Source organism: Giraffa tippelskirchi, chromosome 2 (assembly GCF_054371585.1).
Source record: "Giraffa tippelskirchi isolate mGirTip1 chromosome 2, T2T-mGirTip1v1.2.pri, whole genome shotgun sequence".
Lineage (NCBI taxonomy): Eukaryota > Metazoa > Chordata > Mammalia > Artiodactyla > Giraffidae > Giraffa > Giraffa tippelskirchi.
The window spans coordinates 156,891,140-156,915,661 of record NC_137276.1 but is presented as its reverse complement, the minus strand read 5'-3'; the positions used below and the strand labels follow the sequence as shown (position 1 = coordinate 156,915,661).

General features: G+C 38.3%; 1 protein-coding gene across 21 annotated transcripts in view; it reads right to left on the bottom strand.

Moving 5' to 3' along the window:
- Positions 1-8,984: 8,984 nt before the first annotated feature.
- The window catches only part of LPP (LIM domain containing preferred translocation partner in lipoma), a 728,299-nt gene continuing 712,761 nt past the window's right edge, over positions 8,985-24,522 (bottom strand). For all 21 annotated transcript variants that reach the window (XM_081536682.1, XM_081536595.1, XM_081536585.1 and 18 more), the window contains one exon: positions 8,985-24,506. In XM_081536682.1, coding sequence (XP_081392808.1) covers positions 24,505-24,506 — 2 coding nt within the window. In that variant the 3' untranslated portion in view covers positions 8,985-24,504. The remainder of the gene's footprint in view (positions 24,507-24,522) is intronic.

Below are 24,522 nucleotides of genomic sequence, written 5' to 3'. Positions count from 1 at the left end.
AGAAGACAAGAAAGAAAAATTTGCTTTAGTACAATAACTATCCTACTGTATGTCTGTTTGAAGTTGTGTGGGCTTATGTACGTAAGAGTCAAATATCACAGTGGAGGTCAAGGAAAGGAAAATTCTTGGAGATGGTAACATGGGGCCTGGGTCTTGGAGTGTGAGTTGTGTCAGAGGTAAATAAATCAGACATTAGTTAAAGTGGAGGAAATGGATTTTATTCTGTCACTAGTGATAGGAGGGCAAAGAGCTTCCTGTTTGCAGTGTTGACTGGGCATTTTATAGGGAGGATGAGGTAATACGGAGGGGAGTGGACAGGAGCTCAACTAGCCCTGGGGACATGGAAAATTACAAAAAGCAAGTAAGAGGTTTAGTCAGTAAAATGTGATCAAGCCAGCTATGTCTGCTGCCAGGCAACCATTAGAGTTAGGAGTTTATTCTCCTACAGAGACTGAGAGACACAGATCCTTTACTTCCTGACAATTACATTTCAAAGGAATGGCTTTCACGTCCTGAAGAAAGACTCTTGGGTTGTAGGATATATATGGCTTCCCAGGTGGCACTAGTGGTAAAGAATCCGCCGCCAAGGAGGAGACATGAGAGATGCGGGTTTGATCCCTAGGTCAGGAAGATCCCGTGGAGGAGGAAATGGCAACCACTCCGATATTCTTGCCTGGAAAATTCCATAGACAGAGGAGCATGGCAGACCACGGTCCATGGGGTTGCAAAGAGTCTAACATGACTGAGCAACTGAGCACATAGGCACATGTGTGTGTGCGTGCATCCACACACACAAACACACACACATAAAATATCAAAAGGACAGAGGAAGAATTTACAGTTGTCAGCTTTTTAAAGTAAATTCTCTAAGAAAGAGGTTAGAGGACTATTGTCAGGTGTTGGCAAGAACAAACAGTAAATTCTTTTCACAGCCTTGAGCTTTTGCAGACAGAATCTCAAAAGGGAGTTGGGTTGTCCCAGGAATGTGCCCTCAGGCTCCCAGCATTCGTGCTGGAGTTGATCAAGTCTCTTAGTGTGGGGATTTGGATGGGGTTCTGTGCCAAAGGTCTTTTGTAGTTCTCATTGGGTGCCACTGGCAGGAGAGGAAGGGGCAGTTTAAACACAAGAAGTGAACATAAAGGCATGGAGAAGGGAGAAGTCATGTTCTCTTTGGGAATGGTGCAGTTTACTGGTTGGTATGTTGGGCGAGGCTAGGAGTAGATAAGTGTAGGAAGATAACCCAGAAAAATTGTCAACTAATGGTCTTAATAAAATTTAGACCCTCAAACAAGAAACAAACAAACAGATAACCTAGGATCTTCAGGGTCATGCCAAGGAATTTGGATTGAATCCTGAAGGCAATGGAAGGACAGTAAAGACTGGGATCAGAGGAGCAGGGAGGTCCTATTTGTGCTTTGGAAATAGGCTGGCCCCAGTGGAGGATGGTTTAGAGGTGGTGGTGACGAGTTAACAAAGACTGAGATAGGGAGGGAAGTGTTGACTGGTGATTTCCCAATGGAATAAAAGCCTGGAATGAAAGTAAGGAAGACAAAGTGAAGGAGATCCAATTGTCAAAAGGGAAGGCCCAGCATAGGAAAGCCACAGGATGAGGAAATAAGATGGAGGAATTTGGGACAAAATTGAGGTCTGAACCCTGAGCGACCCTAAGGACATGGCAGCTTTTGGTGACATGGCCATCCTGTGTTTGTTTCTCCTTTTTTCCTGTTTACCTGGCCCATTTCCTTCATAAAAGAGTTGGGAGGGAGGAAGCTCTCTGACTTGAATTTAGGAATCTTGTCTGTGATACTTCATGCAGAATTCTCTACATTGTTAGTTTTATAACCCCATAGGGAAGTAATGAGTATTTTATTTACTTCCTGACTGTAATAGCCAAGGCAGAAAACAGTGAAATGCTCTGCTTTGAACATGAATCTGGGGTGAAATTGAAAGAGGATCAACTTAATTCCACTGGATAATAATTTATTTAGGTTCTGTAATGTGCCAGCCTGTGTTACTTTGTTGTTGCTGTTGTTGAGCTGCTCAGTAGTGTCTGACTCTTCCCTAGAACCCATGGACTCTAGCCCCCCAGGCTCCTCTGCCCATAGGATTTCCCAGGCAAAAATACTGGAGTGAATTTCCATTTCCTTCTCCAGGGGATCTTCCCAACCCAGGGATTGAACCCATGTTTCCTATATCTCCTGCATTGCAGGCAGATTCTTTACTGCTGAGCCACCAGGAAACCCCAAAAGATACTTTAGTAGCAACTAAATTAACAAGATCATTTCCTTCCCAGAAAAAATTATGAAAATTGTTTGCGTATGGAGGTATTTACATAACTGAGGAATGGTGGTATGCTAATTTGCACTGGAATGGGAATTTAGAAGAAGGACTTAGTCACTTTCAATAAAGAAAGCAGTAAAGGCTTCACGGAAGAAAAGTCTTCATGGAAGATGCCAGGGGTGGAGAAGTGTGGGAAGAGAGAGAGGAAGTGTCTTGTAATTGCGTGGCCCACACTGTGAGCTTTGCTCTCCATTTTCCATTCATTGACATCCACATTTTCTAAAGTTACTTCTAGTATTTTATGTAAGAAGTGCTGAAACATGCTTTGCCCTCTTCTAAAGCAGCCTTAAGGTCATTAAGGATGTACTGAGCACTTGACTCTGCACCAGAGTGGAAAGAGAGTTATCAGAAACCTTGTCTTCTAGAATTCCCTGGATATCCAGTGGTTAGGACTCTGTGCTTTCATGGCTGAGTGCCTGGATTCCATCCCTGATCAGGGAAATAAGATCCCATAAGCTGTGCAGCATGGTCAAAAAAAAAAGCAAAAAAAAAACCTAAAAAAAGAAAATTATTATACCATGAAACATATGATAGATATGCAACACATAGTATAATGTATAATGATAAAATGAATCCCTATGACTTCAATCTAACTAAAGAAAACTAATACTGTAATAGTAGCCCTGAAGATCCCCTGTGCTATGTTTTTTACCAGTCACATTTTCCTCTTTTATTCTAACTCCACAGCATAATGTTTTTCTTGTTTTAAAATTTTGTATTGTTACGTAGTTAGAATAAGAAAAAGGAGCCCAGAATGGTGGTGGTTAAAAGATAAGGAAGGGAAAAGCCCATGAAAATAGAACAAAGGAAGATCTGAGGACCAGAGCGAGGACCTCAGGTAGAACAAACAGTACTCCTGTCTAGCCCAATTTACATTAGGCAGGCCCAGGGGGAGGAGGAAAACAACAACAACAACAACATATAAAAAGAGGAGCCAAAGGGCCAGACACTCTCTCTCTCTCTTCTCTTCACGTCTTTTGGGTAGTCATGCCCTCACACCTCGAGGATGTATTTTCCTTTATTTTCTAAATAAAACTGAGCTGTAACACAGAGCTGTGACACTGATCTGTCTGAGGGCTGTAACACTGGTCTGTTGCTTCAAATTGTTTTGTTGTGATGAGACAGAACCAAGGAAATTACACACTCCCCTGACACAATGTTAATTATTATTTTATACCAATCAGATCAGTAAAAATCTAAAAGGCTGTTGATGTCAAGTATAAGAGATAACATGGTGAAATGAGTATTTATTTACAGTATTTTGGGAGTATAAATTTCTAAAATCACTTTGGAAAATAATTTAGCATTATCTAATAAAGATAAAAATGTGGAAATCCCATGACTGACAATCCTGCTCTTGCCCATGTAACCCAAAGATATGTACAAAGACATATAGAACAGTACTGTTTGTAATGACAGAAAGCTGAAGATAACAAATATCCATCCAAGGAGAATTGTTAAGTAAAAGTACTATATTTCTACAACAGAAAACTCTATAACAGTAAAAATCAATGTTGTTGAATAAATCAGTATAGTCAATTCTCAGAAATAAAGTTAGAGAAAAGAGCACAAAAAGACAGCAAAAGCACAAAGCATAAAAGAATAGATATACCCATACCACATCATCTATACTGTCGGGAGAGTGAGTAATTTCCTCAGTTCCGTCTCATCACAACAAAAATTTGAAGCAACGGACCAGAGTTATAGCCCTCCTATGGGTCAGCGTTACAGCTCCCGGACAGCCCAGTGTCACAGCTCTTGGACAGACCAGGTTTACAGCTCCATGTTACAGCTCAGTTTTATTTAGAAAATAAGGGAAAATACATCCTCGAGGCCTGAGGGCATGACAATCCAAAAGATGCAAAGAGAAGGGGGGGGGCATGTGCGAGAGACACCTTGGCCCTTTGGCTTCTCTTTTTATATATTTTTTTCCTCCCCCTGGGCCTGCCCTAGGTAAACTGGGCTAGCCAGGAGTACTGTTTGTTCTGCCTGAGGTCCTCATTCCAGTCCTCCTTTGTTCTATTTTCACAGGCTTTTCCCTTCCTTATCTTTTAACCATCGCCATTCTGGACTCCTTTTCCCTATTCTAACTACCTATCAATTAGTTTTCAAGGTGGCTCAGTGGTAAAGAATGGCCTGCCAATTCAGGAGACACGGGTTCGATCCCTGGGTCAGCAAGATACCCTGGAGGAGGAAATGGCAACCCACTCCAGTATTCCTGCCTGGAAAATACCATGGACAGAGCAGCCTGGCAGGTTACAGTCCATGGGGTCTCAAAGAGTTGGACAGGACTTAGTGACTAAACAACAACAACAAATGACTAACATAAATGTGCTTCCATGTGTCAATTGCCTATTTATATTTCCTTTTCTGTGAAATGCCTATTATTGTGCCTATTTTTCTATTGAATTTTCTTTGTCTTAAGAATTCTTTGCATATTCTAGAAAGTAGTCTTTTTATTATTTTTATGTGTAGCAAATAGATTTTTCCAGCTTGAAGTTATTATGTGTCTTCTGATTAACTACATTTCTTAATCTTAATGGGGTTTAAATTATTAATTCTTTTATTTACCACTTTAATGTTTTTTGTTTAATAAATCTTTTTGTAACGCAAAGGTTTTTTAGTGGGCCTTAACATTTTGTCTGCATGAGGTAGGCATTGGATGTTATTTTTTTCCACATGAGAAACCAATTATCTCAGCGTCTACCCTTGCCACAGTGATCTGCCATATTATTCATGTCATAGATTAAGTTACCATAAATGGGTGGCTTTGTTTTAGGATTTTCAACTGTGGTCCATTTAAGCTAAATATGTCCTTTTCTTATACAAATAATACATTGCTTTAGCCACTATCACTTAGAAAATTTTATCTGCTAAAGAAAATTATCTTTCCTTGTTCTTTAAAAATTTCTTGGGTATTTGGCATTGGTTTTCTGAGTAAATTTTAGAATCAGCTTGCCAAAGTCCATAAAAATTCTGCTGGGACTTGGATTAGCATCCCATTAAATCTGTGAATCAATTTACATTTTTATGATATTATTTTCCTATCTTTGAAGATGGTATATCTTTCTACTTATTTAGATCTACTTTAATATCTTTCAGTAAAGTTTTATGATTTTCTTCATTTAGGCATTTTATATCTTAAAAAAGATATTCTAGGGTACATTTTTTTGGTCACTATGATATATGATTTATTAAAAAATGCATGTGCATGCTCAGTCACATCAGTCGTGTCCAACTCTTGGTGACTCCATGACTGTAAGCTGCCAGGCTCCTCTGTCCATGGGATTCTCCAGGCAAGAATACTGGAGTGGGTTGCCATCCCCTCCTCCAGGGTATCTTCCCAACCCAGGGGTGGAAGCTGGGTCTCCTGCCTTGCAGGTGGATTCTTTACTGCTGACCCACTGGGAAAAGTATATTATCAAAAATACATTATCTGACTTCTTGTGGCTATTGCACTGAAATAAAATGCAGTTTGGGTATATTAATGTTATATCTAGCAAAGTGTTATGTGATACTGATTTGACAACCAAATATATTAAGAAATAATCACCAAATAAGTCTGGTAACCATCTGCACCATACAAAATTATTAGTTACATGGACTATATTCTTTATGTTGTACCTTACATTCCCATGACTTATTTATTTTATAATTGGAAGTCTGTACCTTTTAATCTCCTTCATCTATTTCACCTAACACCCACCAGTTTCAGTCACCAGTTTGCTCTGTCTATAAGTCTGTTTAATGTTAATTATTTGTATATTATTTTGTAAATCTATAGTTTTCTGTAGTTATATCATCTATGAGTAATGACACTTTGGCTTCTTACATGCTATTTCTTTATAACTCTTACGCATGTTTTTATTATAACAGTACAAGTTAGAATTTTCAGTGTAAATTTGAGATGTGTTGATAGTGAGCATACTTTTTATAGTTTAAAATAACTACTTTTAATTTTTCAATATTTGTGGTGATTTTTGCATAGATAGACTTTACTTAAGGAAGCTTCTTCTTATTTCTAGTTTGCTAAGGGGTTGTTCTTTATTATGAAAGCTTTATTGTGTTATGCTCCTTTCCTGCATCTATTGAGATACTATGATCATAACACTTTTCTATTTTGTTCAGTGAAAGTGGTGTATTACATTAAGGCATTTCTAATGTTCAACTACTCCTGTATTATTGGGATAAACTCAGGTTATTTGAGATTGAACTATATGATTGCCATTCTCTTTGTTCAACATTCTTTATGTGTCACTGATATTCCTTCCTGGTTTATTTTGCTTATGAAATAAGTCTTTTAGAATTTTTTGTTATATTCTCTGTGTGTGTGTGTGTGTGTGTGTGTGTGTGTGTGTGTGTGTGTGTGTATGTTAGTTGCTCAGTCATGTCCAAATCTTCGTGACCCCATGGATTGTAGCCCACCAGGCTCTTCTGTCCATGGAATTCTTCAGGCAAGAATACTGGAGTGGGCAGCCATTCCCTTCTCCAGAGGATCTTCCTGACCCAGGGAGCGAACTCAGTTCTCCTGCATTGCAGGCAAACTCTTTACCTTCTGATCCACCAGGGAAGCCCTGAACATTTTATTTTCTTAGGCTCCAAAATCACTGGACAGTGACTGCAGCCATATTACAAGATGCTTGCTCCTTGGAAGGAAAGCTCTGATAAACCTAGGCAGTGTATTAAAAAGCACAGATATCACTTTGCCAAAAAGGTCCATGTAGTCAAAGCTATGGTTTTTCCAGTAGTCATGTATGAACGTGAGAGTTGGACCATAAAGAAGGCTGAATGCCGAAGAATTGATGCTTTCAAATTGTGGTTCTGGAGGAGTCCTGAGAGTCCCTTGGATTGCAAGGAGACCAAACCAGTCAATCCTAAAGGAAATCAACCCTGAATAGTCACTGGAAGGACTGTTGCTGAAGTACCAATACGTTGGCCAGCTGATGTGAAGAACTGACTCACTGGAAAAAACCCTGATGCTGGGAAAGACTGAAGGCAAAAGGAGAAGGAGGTAGTAGAGGATAAGATGGTTAGATAGCACCACCAACTCAATGAACATGAATTTGAGCAAATACTGGGAGATACTGGAGGACAGAAAGGTCTGGCATGCTGTAGTCCATGGTGTAGTAAAAAGAAAAGACTTAACAACTGAATAAAAATGGCAACAAACAGTCATCAAGACCTTTTAGCTTTTGGTCATTTTTAAATTGTCTTTTTCCTAGAAATGGAAATTACAGATAGAACTCTTTTTCTACTCCCTTCACATTATTAAAGTTGTTAGTATGATAGCACAGGACTGAGGGTCATGTCAGGACACAAGATCCAGCTTTGCAATTAAATTGCATTGTGACCTTAGGTAAATTCTTTCCTATCTCTGGGACCTAGTATTCCCTTGAAAAATCAGAAAACATGCTCTCTAAGGGCCCTCCCAACTCCCACACAATGAATAGGGACAAATAATATTTGTGCAGTGTTAAAATACAAAGCAGAAGGGGGCTGACATAAAGTGAGCAATTTGAGAAAAATAGGGAAAGAAATGCCAATGTTACATGTTATATGCCCTTCTTTTTTTTTTTTGCCCTTCTTTGTTTACAACTTTCTGGCAAGAAGTTATGAACTCCCTGTGCCCCAGTTCTATATCCATCATTTGTTAATTCAGAAACACACCTTGTGTCCAGCATCTTTGAAAATGGTGGCCTCTTGTTGGACTCTCAGCATTAGTAAGCTGGAACATGAGGCCGAAAAGATAAAACCAAAAGCCTAATTGGGAAGGAGAAGGGATATCCTTTTCTGAATTTCATAGGAGTTTCATGTACCCTCTAGTTCTACTCACTCTTAAGTTTTAGACTGGACTAGGGATCAGGGTACTGGGTTAATTTGAAGGTTTGTTTAAAAAATGAAAAACAACTGTTCAGTGAATGGTGATCTTGGATTGTTACCTTTGTTTCTCATATTCTTAGCATTTTCACATAGAAAATGAAGGTAGAATCATTGTGGACCACAGATTATTAAAAATGATATGATGAACTGTGAAAAGTTTTGAAAATCTTGAGTCATACTCTCCCAAGTGTCTGATTCTTTCCGTCTTCTTACCATAGTTATTTGTACCAGAATCCATCAGCTTTAGCTTTACTAGATCATAGACTTCTTCAAAGCAGGAACTATGACTGATTTATATCTGTATCCCTCAAGGAGCCTAGAGCAAAGCAGATTCTCAATGTTGGAAAAATATGCACAGAACAGATGGAATAAAAGTGTGAAAAGTCAGCCAGCCATTAGTGATGTGAGTGGAGAACTCCCCATCCACCACCACCATCCCCCTCTCCCACCACACCCACCCACAACTCAGGAACTGATTTGCTTGGATCCAACTTTAAAAGGGGGAAGTTCTTTACTTGAAAGTTTAAGACAAAGTGGTCAAGTAATTCTAGAACATATCTAACCTTAAGATGTTCTGTGCTAACAGTGGAAAAGAGTGGGTGCCTTCATATTCTTGTCGGCATCATATTTCTTTTGAGAGACATTCCCTTTCTCAGAAGACCATATGGAAAGTAAATGATGTAAAAAATGAATCACAGTAAAAGAGGTTAGGAGAAAAGAGACAGGGATTATCAAGCTCAAAAAGAATTCCACACATAGGCAAGTAAATGTAATAACTTTATTGGATTTCTAAATATAATAACATAGTTGCAATTTTTTAACAGAAAAAAGGAATATGATTTTCATATTTATTCTTATAGAGCATTGGAAAAACATAATTGATAGAAAAAACTGATAGACGGTAAATAGAAACATGATTTAATAGAGGTGGTAATGTATAAATACAGAAGAAAATAACCCAAATCACTTGCTTATAACAGATTTTATTCTCTTACTTTTATAAGGAACCACGAGGGCTATGTTGGATTTGTCAGTGATGGTTCATGATGTAGAGGAGAGATGTAATTTGCTAAGAATAAAAAAGAGAAGTCTGCATTTTGGGAATACCATGGCTCTGTCAGTATTATATATATGAAAAAAGGCATATTCTCTACATGTTTTTTGTGTCGCTTTCCCTAAGTCAGAGAATGCTGTTCAGATTTGTAGCGATCATGGTGGGGCTATGATTGTACTTAGTAGGAAGTTCTTGTTCTTTGACACATTTAGCATAGAGAAAACCTGGCTTATCCCCTCCTTTCCTTGATCTATCTTTTTGTAAATACCACTCAACGTTGACATAAAACTCTCTCATAGTCATGATCAGACTGAAACCTGGAGCAAAACCATGCTGTCTCTTGTTTCCAAGGAGGAAAAACTCTGTGGTGTTCCAGTGCCCCTTTTGATATCATGGAGATTTCTGAACTCTTATCTAGCACATTTTTCTCTAAAAAAATAGAAAATGACTAGTGTTAAACTGAATAAAGTAAAAACATAACAAGAACATGAACAGGAAGAGTAGACAGTTTTAGAGAAGAGCATCCCTTTCTTCAAGGAGACAAGTCATACCCTAAAATGAAGACAACTAAGGAAAGGTGGTCCACACTCTATTAGTGATAAAACCACGATCCATTCTGCCCTCCTCCCTAGTTTAAGTAGTGGAGCCCCTTAGATGGAAAGCAGAATGGTGACTGATGTCGATGACATGGGGGGCATCTTGCATTGCTTGTCTCCCTTTACTTCCTGTTGGTGAAACTGGGAGGGATAGGAGACAACTTTGCGACCAAGAGGACGGCAAGAGCTTCCTTGGGGAAAGGCTTTACTGGAGGTACCTTGCTTTTCCAAAGCAGAGACAGAATCAAGCAAACATGGAGCTAACTGACTTCTAAGGGAAGAGAGCGACTTGGCAAGTGCAATCTGCCAGCTGGTTGAGTCAGACGACACATTGAGAAAGATCTTTTTTGGAAGCACGTCCTCCCTTCAACCCTTTTCCTAAAATCATACATAGTCTACTTTGCCCTATTGGTCTGGACCCTCTCCTATTGCCACAGCTGAGTAAGAATCCAACTTTATAGGCTGAGCTGCTGCTCCATTGACAATATCTACAGTTGTTAAATCAGTGACAGAACCATGGAAACAAAAGCCAATAAATAACATGTGCTACTATTTTTAGGAGTCAAAGTAAAGATGCTCTAAGGATCTGGCAAGGGCATTTGGCCCCCTGAGCCTCCAATTGTCAGAGCCAAGACTTTTCTTTAGTTTTCACTGATGTGAGCCTGAGAGATAAAAGGAGAAGCAATGTGCTGACATTCTAAGCTCACCAATGCTTAGTTTATAAAACACACATATGACACATACCCTAATAGAGACCCTGGCTCATTGATTCTCTTAAATAACTTTTTTTTCCTGACTAAATGTTCCAATTCCATGAAGCATAATCTAGTCCCTTGAAGTAGAGTACAGGAAACCTCAGCAATATGCCACCATCCAGTAGGATAAAAATATAAAGTGGCTGTATCAGCAAGGAATGCTCAGGAAATGTGCTTGCAGCCTGTTTCATGGTGCCACTCGGGAGGGGATATTGGAAATGAGTGACTTTCTTCATTTGGCAAGGTTTCCTTATCTTAGCACCTACTCCTTTCGATGGTGTGTTTTTGAAGGCTGCACGGTATGACTCTGGGTACCGTGTGTACATACATATGTAGGAAGAACGTCTATGTTTCTCAGAATAGGCACTTTTTGAAGGCAGTAAATCTAAAAGTAAAGTTAATAGAGCCTATATTTAGTGCTCATCTTCTCACTTTGCTGATGTGTATGCTGAACAGAAGATCACAGATTTGAGTCAGTCTCGCAAAGAGGCCGGAGTCGGCAAATGGCTATATTCAGAGCTGGGGAAGTCTTGCCAACTCAACTGTAGCTGTTAAAAGGCAGACTTGGAGAAGGTGCAATCGTTTTTCTCAAAGGTGACAGCACAGAAGGAGAAAAGCCTGTGACAAAGCCATGAAATAAAAGCTGGTGTGTACAGCTCAGAGAAAATTACTATCCTCCCGCTTTGCATCTTTGTGTCACGTCTACTTCATGGCACAGATTTGTTACCAGAAAGTTCATTCTTTTTCCTTTCTTTTTTTGTGGGGGGGTGCATCTCATAACTGCACATGCTCCCAGTAGAGAAGGAGGCAGCCCTAAGTCTGTTTAACAAATGATAAAGATGAAGTTTAAAAGACAAAATAAAAAGCAAAGTAATTAATTGCATAGATAACATGGTAAAAGTTCAAAAAATCCTGCTGTGAAAGTTTTACATTTTGCTTAAGGCACATTAAATCGCAAAATTTTATTTGTGTTAAATAATCAGACAATCAATGCAGTCTCTAATTCTATTTGTTTTTTCTTATGTTTCTTAAAAATTAATGAGGACAAACTGAGATTTTTATGGGGGGGATATTCTATTTAATACGAATTAATTCTTGGATAATTTGCTCATCAGCTTTCCCAAGAGAATAAAAGGGTACCAAAAAGAAGAAAGTTATTTAAAAATGATTTTTCAAAGACTTCATTATAAACTACCCTTGGTTCATTTCAACCATTTCAACCCTTGGTTCAGACATTTCAGTTAAGTAAGAAGGCTGGCATGGTTTACCCCAGTTTCAACTTGCTATCTAGTGAGGCAGGTCTAAGGCACTTAACACTTTTTGGCAATTTCATCCTGATATGTTATTGTAATGGCATTCATCTAAAAACTAAGCAGAAGGCACAGAGAGTTAGTGAAATGCAAACACTGCCCAAATATCAACTCACCTTTTACTGTGACAAAGTTAAAACATGAGGCCATTCCCATTATTTGCATTTAAATGATAAAATCCCTTTTCCTCTCAAAGTCTGAATTTGAAGGAATGAAACATGTTGGCAGATACATCATAACCTGGCTATGCTATTCTACTTCTAGTTTATAATTACTAAGTGATCATCAACTGTCACCCAAAGAGAAAGAGAGATGAAAAGGAACTGGATTTTTTTCCCTTTATATTTGTCTCCTGAGAAAGAAGAAAAAAAGAAGAAATGTATCCAAGAAAAGCTAGCTCTCCCTCTTTTGTACTTTCTAAACTAGTTCAGAAATGGGGTGAAATGATTTGGTGAGGGAAGACATTCAGGCTTAATATTTACTCCCTCTTGATGGAGGAAAAGGAGTTAAAAAAGCAACTCTTATTCTTACACAACAGTAGGAAGGAAAGCAGGCACTGGACAAAGGGGCAACACAATGTATCAATAATAATCACCCAAGAATTGTTCTTACCGGACTCCCAGCAGATAGATACAGAGACTCCAGCTGCATAGATAAATACCTTAGTTTCCACCCCCACCTCAAATTGCTCTGGCATACTCTAAGAGATAAATGGATCTGTACAAAATTTAAATAGCTTTTTCTTTTCTTTTTTGGCAGTCATTAAATTGGGTCAGGTCTAGGAATTATTAGTTTCTTGGCTTGAAAAATCCAAGTGTTTTAAAATAAGATTTCCTTTTTGAAGCATCAGCTTTCTTGGAAGATGTGTGTGTGTGTGTATGAGATAGTGTGTGTGAGTGTGTGAACATGTGTGCATGCAGGTGCACGGGTGAGTGTTCTGAAGACAACACAATTGTATTTTTCCTAGTTATGAGGAGTAACATTGTGTACAATGAAGGAAGAAAAACATGCGTTCACAGTTTCCTTTACATTATGTAAAGATAAATGAGTTTATGGCCGTCTTTATTTTTTTTTAAAGAGCTGCTTTTTCATATTCACAGCCTCACTGTCCTTTTATTCCTTGTCTAAGACATCACAGGTTCCACCCAAGTGAGTCTCAGCTCAGGCATACCTACCTAGAAAATTCTGAAGAGTTCTCAAAATGCTTCCTCTGCTAACCCACTCCCGTGTGTGTGTGTGTGTGGGGGGGGGGGGGTACATCATTGATTTTACAAGAATCATTTTCCACTCCATCAATCATAACATTAATCAAACCTCACTGGAAAATGAGGCTCCTTCCCGGTGTCTGAATGTCATCTCAGCCAAAGCCACTCAACTGCTGCCCCCCCTGGCACCACCTGCATTTCCCAGGTGGGCAGATTGGAAAGGGGTGAGAAACCACTTGTTATTTAACTTGGCCCTCATTAATCCCAGGGAATTTAGCAGAAGGATAATGAGACCGATTTGATGGATGGAAGCCTCCTGGGAAAGAAGATGCCTAGAAAGCATATTAGGTAAGCTCATTTAAAGGTTCCCTACAGTAGATTTAACTCAGATGAAGAAGGAATATTTTTCAGTTAACAGATTTTAACTTCAAGTCAAACAACTACAATGAGAAATGAGAGGAACTGAAAACCCAAGAGGGCACATCAAAAGGCACTGCTTCCAGACAGATGCTGCTCAAGAGGAGGCATACCCAGTTGTTGAACTGCCAGATTTCATGTTCTAGAACATACAGGCTGGCTTCCAAGAAAGCATTCTGGAAACAACAGTACCAACCCCCCCCCGATAAGCCCACAGGAAACACAAAATGACAACAGGAGGGGAAGCCCAGGCTCTCAAACCGCAAAAAGCAAGTGGCAGAATCACGATCCATCCCACAGAATTTTTTCTTGGACATTTCAAGGTCAAGGTTGCTTGGTTGGCTTGGAAATGCCTGATGCTAAGACATATACTTGGTGGGGCCTTGATAAATGTGAGCTGAGAGAGAGGACAACATGCATTGTTTATCTGCAGGAGTTCCGGCCTCTGTGGGGCATAAATCGTAGCCCACATAAGAGAAAAATGTCTTAAGGATCAAGTCACTTCTGTGTGCCACTGAATTCTAAATGTGTGGCCTCCGTTGATATTCAGAGCCTCACAGTTCCAGAGAGTTTTTCAGTTAATGTAAAGTAAACCAGAGTCTCTGGGGAAATTTGTTGCAGTGTACTGGAGTACCAGTGTTTGCTCTTTGTGGTGCCCTTCCTCACCAGCTCCGTCACACTGCCAATCAAACAGACTGCCTAGCAGTTTCCCACAAGAGGACACAGAAAATGCATGCATGCTTTGAATGGTATCAAACCCCACAGCACCCATATGCCTCTGCCACCTGATAGCTGGGTGATCTATGTGAATTTCTTGGATGCCTTCAAATAGGGGCCCCAGGGGTCTGTGAGAAGCATCCAGCATGCTCTGAGGTATTTGGTGCCCTGAAAGCAGCCACTGGAGAGTACGCTGGACTTGCCAGACCTGAGTACGTCCCCAGGTCTGCCACTTACCAGCTCTTATTGCTTTTGGCAAGTCACTTAACGATTCTGAGCCTCTGCTTTCTCTTTCAGGATAGGGCTGTTAATAACCTTCCTCCCAGGGCTGTTTCATGTGTGAAAGCAGTTTGTAAACTATCTTAGAAATTATTATTTTAGAGCTTGGAAAGACATCCCCCACCCCAGGCCTGCCCATGAGACTGATGACAGGTTCTGCCAATAGGGCTCTTGGATTCAAGGCTGGGGTGGAAGAAGCTGCCAAGTCTTATCCTCCCAGAGACCACTAATATACGGCAAGTGCCTGGTATAGTGTTCTGGCTGTCTTTCTACTTCCCATCTATCTTCGGTTACAAATGCCTTCGGGACAAGCATACTGTATGGGTTTAGCCAGCATCTTCTAAATAACTTTTGAAGTTTTGAATTTAGGATTTTGAGACATGTGGCATAAACTTTAATTAACGCCATGCTTCACCTGTACTGAACTTGTGTATACATTTCGATATAAAACTGCAACATAATGTAACCTACTTCATTTCACACAGAACAACTGGCTAGAGGTAATGCTTTTCAACAGAACCAGCATCTTCTGCTTTTGACGTTTTCCTTTTTAGAAGTGGAAATCACACGCAGACATTTCCCAACATTTTAAGGTCATTATCAACAGCCTGGATAATAGGAGAGTGCTTCACGGATTAGTTAGTGGGGGAAGGCGTGAAGCTGTGTAACAACTGTCAGGATAGTTTGTCTTTTGAATAAGAAAGTAAGAACTGCAACCCAAAACTCATACTCTTAACCCTGACCTTCAGAAAACCCTTCAGACTATTTTTAAGGATATATAAAGCTTTTTTCAAAATAATCTTCAGCTAAAAAAAAAAAACCCCCAAAACACAGTTTATTTTTTAAAGAAATGTGTTGCCAAAAGCAAAATAGGTTGGGAAGGAAAACAGGGAGGAAGCAATGTTTTATTATGTACTAAGATTAATTTTGTGTGGCACCAAGGAGCACCTAAGCCCCAAAGACTGGTTCTGGGAGCTTGGAACAAAGTACAACGGAGGGAATGGAAGAGCTTAAGAAATAAGAGCTCCCTGATGCAGGTGATGCTCAAGCAGAGCATGGATTTTCACTTATCAGTACATCCATGAGGGAATTTTAACAGCAAGTGGAATAGATAAATGTGGAGTCCTTTACAATCATGGACCTAGAAGCAACAGGAAAATAGAGGTGTCCTGCTTGTCATACTGTAGAGGCTCAAAAGATAGGGGTGCTTGGTGCAAGAGTAGATTACGTAGCTAAGAACTAATGAAAATGTACATTTTGCACATTACCAAAAAAGATTCCTGCTCATACTGTCTGTGCTGGATTATATTTTGACAAATTTTCCTATCTTAAAATTACACAGAGATGAAAAAGCAAACTGAATCAATCTTGCTGTATGTCTTTCCCTTCTCACTGACCCTGAATATCTGGAAACCTTTTCTCTTGTGAAGGACATTCTAGAATGTGTTATACTTAGAGTAGAGGATCTTCTCTGAACATAACCTATGCTTTCCTTTTGTTTCTGGTGCTTTACACACTCTTCTCTAAACTTCTAAATCAAGCCAATCAATCAAGATTTCTTAAGTTCATTGTTCCATGAAGACTTAACTGATGTCACTGGGAAGAATTACTTTTCCTGAAGCTATATCACTTCCTATGGAGTGCAGACTGAACCTATCTGATTTTATTGCAGTTGACTTCAATCAAAGTTACTTAGGAGATGATTCTCTTAAAGCGATTATTAAACAGAGGGTATGAGCAAGAGATGAATTTGTTAGAAAGACAAAAGTATAGAGAAAACATGGACTCCTCAGGGTAGGTTTTAAATGATTGAGCGGTGAAGTTGCTCACTTCATCAAGAGTATAACAATTCTAGCTACTAACACTTGAGCTGAGAAGAATGCAAGCAAATCTCAAAAACCAAACTAGCCAGAAATATTTATGTGGAACCTATCAAGAGTCCAGAACTCTTTTTGCATATTCAGTATAGGAACATGGACAAGAAATGTTTCATTCTTGAGAAGACAAGGACAAAGAGAAAGGGTTGAAGAGTATTTATGAACATGGACCAAGAGGTGGGAATCTAATGGATGCCATATGTAAATACCAGCTCACTCCCTATGCTGACTTTGGTAACATCAAAAACAGTGAAGTGCACAGAGTAAGAGGACGGTTTTACACACAAGGGAGATCTAACCTCATCCAGTTTTCCCTCTCCTGGTCTGAGTCCTTGGGGGAAATTTCCACATTGAATATCAGTTTCCTTTCAATGATTCCAATTCCATTTACTTTCAACCCTGAAGAGGGTGTTTTTACCTAGCCTGACCCAAAGAGCTGGCTACATTTCACTTAGTAGACTGAAATAAAATTAGAAAATATTGTTGGGTCTAACTGTTCAAAGGAGAAGCAAGTGGATGATTGAACTTGATACTATGTTGATAAATGAGGAAAAGTTGAAAGAGTGATATCTGACCTAGAGGCAAAGATATAGACCTTAGACTTCCTGCGCATTGCTCCAGAGCCTGAATTTTAACATGAGGAAGAACTTTGGTCAAAAAAAGCTGCCCCAATAGTAGAAGGGCTGCCATGTATAGTACTACAAACTAGCGAGTTCTAAAAAGATGTGGAATGGTGACTTGTTGGGAAAATAATAGGAGATTCAGATTCTTAAAAGACCCATGAGCCTATGTTTTTCTAGCAACAGCGCTGAGGCTTGGGGTCGGCCATAGCCCTCTATACTGATGTAGGACAGAAGATGACGTAGTGAAATCTGTGTCAATCTTGGTAGATCATTCTACTCTTGGGGCTGAAAACTAAATTTAGAAGCTACAGTTTTGTGTAGCATGTGTGTGTCATTTAATAAGACTTCTGTTTGGGTCTATTAGGTCAATGTCTAGCAAAGGTAGGTGAATGATGTTTTCACTTGCCCATCAGTGAATGACTTTATTGGAAAAAGTAGCAAGCACACAGTGGGTAAGGATTAATGCAGCCATCTTAAAGTATTACAAAGGACTCAGTTACGGGTTTCCCTCTTCTTTTTAGTATATCTAACTTTTGCTTATAGAATGTTACAAAACTTGTGTTTATAACAAGGGTTAGAATGAGAGATATTTATTAGGGTGGTTAGAAACTGTTGTAAATTATGCAACAGTCAGAAATAAAGAAAAAAGATTTTAGCAATTTCTTTTTTGTAACTTCATGGGAGAAAAGTCAATGAGTTTAATAAAATGTATCTTCCACACAACTTTCCACAAAATAAGCCACATGTATGTTGGATAACAAAAATAGTGTCTATAACTTTTTTGCACAGGGGCCAGGAAAGTAAAATAGAGAAAGGAATAAGGGTCCTTCCTTTTCTATATTGATAGGAAAATATGCCATCTTATATTTATTCTTCTTTGAACTTAGTAATCTAACGTTAGTTTTCTGAGCTTGCAACTAAAGAGGAGAAAAGGTACAAATCAATTCCAGTATAGCTGTTTAAGCAGGGCATTATAGAAAGCGCCTGATTGGATTTGAACAAGAGACCCACAGACCAAGGCAACTCCTGTTTACTATGCTCACCAGGTACCTACATTGGAAAGGATGAGATACTCGGTGTGTGAAAACAGAAACCTCTAACCTTCAGAGATGCTTAGGGTGTCGTGCAGCTTGCCGAAGACTATGTAAGAATAGGCATCGCCATCTGTCACGGGAGAGTGAGCTATGGCCCTCTTGCAAAGGGACGAAGTGACATATATTATAGAATCTTGTGTGGTTATGGCCATGCCACAGGGCTGAGAAACAGCTCTCCTTTTAATTCTCTTCTGACAAGGGAAAAATACTGTGTAAGCCATAGTGATTTTTAAACACCTCATAAACTTAGAAATATATTTTACTTGTTTAAAAAGCTACAATTGCCAATCCTTAAAACCTCTGTGAAAATTCTGAGTTACACTCTGTAAGAATCCTCATGTCAGTGTTTGTCACAGTGTTAATTGTGACCTTCCCCTTCTCTCAAATTCTTCCTTCCCTCTGCATTCCTCTCTTCTTGGAGACAAGTTAGAAAACAAAACAAACAAACAAGCAAAAAAACCTTCTGTCTATTTATCAAAACAATATATTCACTGTAACTATTATTATTAAAACTGGGCAAGTTCATTCGTGTATTGAGTTATGTATGTATTAGATATGCTTTCACTTTTCTCATATGTGACCCTCCCAAAAAGAAAAATCAAGGTCAACTCGTAGACAACGTTAAGGACAGAAATCAAAAATGGAAATCCGTTCCTAGAATTATAAGCTTTTTCCAAACAAATTTATAAAAAACAGACACAGAGGGCATGTTTTTGATCAGTATTAGCCAGAGTTCAAAAGAATCTCAGACTCAAATTTTAAGAAAATGCGTTACTGAGAAATCCAGATTGTTCTTTTCAGGTTGATTTTTATAAACAGACTACAGGTCTGTAACTAGTGCTTCAGGCAAAACTGTTGCTGACCTACTCCCTGTAAAATACTGTGACTCAGGTATTAGGGTTTAATATGATTGTCATGGGAAAAAATGCTGATATGTGTAAAAATTCCAGAAGGATAATAAGGAAAATTCTCAAGTTTCATTGATCTAAAATAACATGCCATCACTTAAGAACACGATTGTCTTATTGGTCAAAATGCTTTGGATTAAAAAAAAAATCCTTAAGCTAGTCTTAGAAAGATCACTGCCTATAGCTGAGAAAAGTAGGCCAGTCATAAATGAATTTGCCAAGAACTCTGTGATCTGAATCCCTGATGAATACTCATTAAAATAAAACCAAAAGACTCTATTATCTCACCTCACTTTATGAATAAACACAGTCTGGAAAAATATGCCTTTCTAAAGAAAGGATTTATGGATGCTGCATATATTTTGTGGTACAGTTCTTCTCCTAATATGATCATAATTCCATAAGGATTGTAATGTACTGATTTAATTTATTTATGAAAAATCCAATCAGGGTAACATTAATGAGTATAAATGTTAAGGAATAAGGAGACAAGGAGGGAGAGGGAGAGGGAGAGGGAGAGAGAACTCTCACCAGGCCACACAGCTTTAATCAGATCACTTTTTAAAGGCTGAAATAATAAGTGAACTAAACAACAGCCAGGCTTCCCAGGTGGCACAGTGGTGAAGAATCACCTGCCAATGCAGGAGAGGCATGAGAGACATCGGTTCGATCCCGGGGTCAGGAAGGAGGAGGAGGAAATGGCAATCCATTTTAGTATTCTTGCCTGGAAAATTCCATGGACAGAGGAGCCTAGAGGACTACAGTCCATGGGGGCACAAAGAGTTGGACACGACTGAGCAACTGAACACAGCACAGCACACAGCCAACAACAGCCTCATGAGAAAAGTTACCTGTCAAGGAAATAACTTGACCTGATATATTCATGATTGCAGCATAATAATGACTCAGAACCAAGATCCTCAACTGGTTCTGTATACTATTAAATTAAAAAAACAAATATCCAAAAGACTGTGGCAATTAAAGCGGTATGCTGAATAGATATTAAAGGCTCAAGTGGAAGTATGTCTTTATTAGCTGACTAAAACTAGAGTAAGACCACTAAATAAGACCATTTACTCACTAACAACACCTAAGACATCACCTTGTGGCATAAGAATGCTTAAAAATGTTTTCCTAATTTAGGAATCCATAAGGTACTTCCAAGAGATGGTGAGAACAGAAATACTGCTAGACTACATTAAGATGAAGAGTTCAGACTTCTTTGGATTTTGAGTTTTCAATGAGTACATCTTTGAGATTTGGGAGGGTTACTTATGTGAAGACTCTTCAGAGGAGCATTCATAGTAGTGTAAAGTTTTCTTTAAAAATAAGGCACAAATACATGCTGCTCTCTGATTGTCTCCCCGTGAAAGTGCACCAAAAGAGCGATCTTAGGAAATGAACTTGAGGCACATTTTGCAGAGGTATATCTTTTCCAGCCTCCTGGTTTCCTACAGATGGCTAAAGCAGGGTATGGAACATGCTGTCATATTTCATTCATAACACACATGTACTGAAGCTCTAGGCAACAGATGGACAATCGCTTGTTTAAACTACAAATGTGAAATACTAAGGTAGCATAGCAATATTTCTAGAAATGTATATGGAAAAAAAGCCTTTCCAAGCCAAGAGAAATGGTGAGAGGCTGTGAGGTTACATCAGTGTTTCCCTGATCTTCCTAGCAGCTGCCATAGTTTCCCCAACACCCTTCAAAACTTGATAATGGAGGGATCAAGGGGCAGCCCCAATGCAGATTTGACAAGAGAAGCCTAAACCATATCAAATAGAAATAACACTGTTATTCCTGGCTGGTTCACATTAATAGGATTTTTATTAACTAGGAAAACTGTTGGGAGTTGTGTTTTCAGAGTCCTGTCTATATTCCATAAACCCTCTTATGACAGCCCCATGGTAAAATGCTCTCTTCCTTCCCCTGAACCCAAATACAAAGTACTTGTTTAAATGCAATTAGAATTTTATATACTTGAAACATCATCACAAACATCTCTGCAGAATCTAAGATGGTGAGGAAACAGTTATAGTGTTGATATCTCCACTGTATTCATCAGCATACACACAATGAAGTCATTTTGATCAGAGAAGTTGCTCCGGTAAAAACAATTTTTTAATGAAAGGAAAAAGAACCCACATTGTTGAGCTGCAGAGATGTCCAGGATCTCAAAGCTTTGATGCATTTTGCTGAAACACATGACTTATTTTGAGTTTTAAAGGCCAATCTGTTCACAGATGAGACTCCACACTGAGTCAGTATGAGCTGGGGATCCAGGCGATGGAGAAACCTAACCATGAAACAATCTGCAGAGCCCAGGACATAGTGGGTTTTTTCTCCTTTTCCACGTCTCTCATGTTACACGGAACTACCAAATATTTCTGTGACAATTTTTTTTAAACCAGTATATTTTTTAGTATATTTTTACAAACGTTTTCTTATAGACTCTATGATTTTTTCTATTATCTATGTATTTAAATGATAACAATCAAGACAATATATCATAAGACAGTAGAATTATAATCCTTAAGGCACTAGATCTTTATATCTGTTATAGGCATCATTTCATGTAGCTAAAACAGTCAAGAGTGATTTGGCATTGCTGATACCAAATGATTAATAGAAGACAAGAAGGCAATATAAATCATATAATTAAGAAATCCTGAAATAAAATATTTTAGGATCCTTTCCTTATTATACCTTGTGAAAGAAAAAAATCTAAATCTAAATATTCTGTATATGTAGGTGTGCACATTCATTATTATAAAAGTATGATAAGTCTATATTAAAAAGAGATTTACTTTAAAAATCTTTGGTAAAGATACTCTGAGGTTACATGATAAAACACACTATAAAGATTGTAAGCAAGCACTATTCTGGCAGTGTCACAGTGAGGGGCCTGTAACAGCCTTTTCTTATAACTCTCTTTTTTCTTGGCATGTAAACATTCAGTTACATAAGAACTTAAATGTAACCAACAAGTAGAATGTTACTGCATTTTTATAGTATAAATATTTCATAAATCCTCCCTCTTTTGGCAAAATTCATAAGACTGCATTTCAAGAGATAAACTCCACCCCTCAATAAATTGGGCTCTTTCCTTTTGACCAAAAGCTGATTTTTCCCCAAGTATTTCATAGAAAACAAATTGCCGAAGCAACTCAAGCTGATTATAGATAGATAGTCTGATAGTCTAACCGTCCAATTGTCTAATAGTCAGTACTCTGAGGGCATTGGCATGGTCTCCCTGTTCATTGTGAAAAGTCAGTGATACAGTTGCCACTGTATCCTAAAATCCACATGCTGCCCAAAGTAGATCTCTTGTATTTCACATTATGAGAAATGTGAGGTCAAGGACAAGGGAAACAAGGTAAGGAAAGCACAGTGGTCAAAGGACCCTTTGAAAAGCTCTAACTGTGGTGGTTCTAAAACAAAACTGCTTGGTAACCAAAGCAAATGAGCCACAGAATGACTTAGAAAAGCCATAGGCTTAAGAATATCTTATTGGAAAAAAAAAATGAACCACCTTTATGATTATTCCCACTAAAGTAAAATAAATTTAATTGGGATGCTTGAGGTCTGGATTGCAATGCAAAACATTCACAAATAATTTTTCATTTCTGAGTGTTACAATTAAAAACAAAAGTCAGACTAGAAAAGTTTATCACTTTCTAATCATGAAGAAGATCTTTGTGGAATCAGGGAAGTGTCTACAGGGGAATGTAGCTATATTTGTTATATTTGATTTCTTAAACTGGGTATCACAGAGATCCATTATATTATTATCTATATTTTTGTTATATTTAAAATACTTTGTAATTTAAAAGTATATACTTGCAGAAAGTTTTTAAAAAGGTTGACTTAATCTTAAAAAAGATTTGAACAAATCTTAATCCAAAATACCAATTTACAAGATGGTAACCTGCCACTAAGAGAAGGGTCCTTCCTTAAAAGAAACATGTTAGAACATAAAAAAAAAATCTATGTGGTTCTGCAGTTAGCAGGAAAGCATTTCACTGCCCCAAAAGAATCTGACTAAAGATTCCAGGCTCTGCATATTTTTAGTTCAAAAAGGCAATTTCTTTTCAGTGATTGTCTATGAAAGTGTGGTGTAAATGTCACATCAATGATATGAAAATGTCTCCTACAATATGTATTTTGAGTTGCAGAAGAATTATAAGAATAATGAAACTGTGGTTTCACAATCTTTTCAAGTTTCCTGTCTTTTTAAGGTAAACTAAACAAAACTAAGACAATTTTATGTGCCCTGATTTGCAATTGTCAGGTAAAATGGACCTGGGCCTGGAAAAAAAAAAAAATTTAACAGTTCTTTATAGATATCTTCCGCTAGAGGAATACAACTACACAATTTTGGTAGTTGTGTTTGGATGTCCTTCCTACCAAAACAAAAAAACAAACAAAATGTTGCAATATATCTGATATGAAAAGTGGAACAGTATTGGAAGTTATATTCTAGAGAAAACCAAGTTTGTCCATATTATTACATCCAGGTAGCATGGAAAAAGAAAATTTTAATATTTGAGGCATAATAATGCCTTTTCAAATATAACCCCAAAATGCTTTATCCAGCATACCCCATCTGTAATTTCTGCAGAAAAAACATTGAAGTTTGGTTCTCTCTCACCAATATCTATTTTCAAATGAGCCCCACCACTGGTCATTATAGATTTTGAATTTGGATGGTTACAAATTCAGCTTCTTTCAATCTATGTAATTTACAGTTTAAATCCTTTATAACCTGATGTATAATTGTGCATTTTTTTCCCAAGGGACATGACTAGTTTAGAGCAATAAAAGACTATTCTTTTCAATACACAGAAAATGAATGACTATCTTTTATGATCGCTGGCAGTGTGGAAGTGATAGAATGGAGCCCTCAAGCCGAAAAGCACCTGGGAAGTTGGCAGACTTCCCCAGGAAAAACTGTGTGACAGCAAATACCACACTAAAAAAAGCCATTCAACCAGATGAAAAGTGAGACAAACATAGGGATTAAAAGTTAAAGGAATGCAGAAGTGAATGGGATGGAGCATAATCTGTGCAAAAATGTGCAAGTCCTTGGGAACAAAGGCCTATCAAGGTTCTACATGATTAACTGTGAAATGTGTATTATAAGAACTTAAAAAATCTCATATTCTAGGTGTTTCTAAAGAAAGGTTAATAGTGGATGAAATAGAGACCATCCCATAGCTTGATTGCCTTTCCTCTCTTTTCCTATTTCTCTTCTCATATTTTTCTTGCGTTTCGTCCTTCTCGGAGCCATCAACTAACCGCTAAACAGGCGACTGGATTTAAAGGTCAGTGCTGGCCTTGGCGGTCAACACCCTGATGCGGGCAGAGTTGCAGGTCTTGCAGAGGATGTGTCCATCTAGCGGGTAGCAGCCTTGGTTATCTCCTTCAGACAGGAGACCACCACAATCCTGGAGAAAGGAAGGC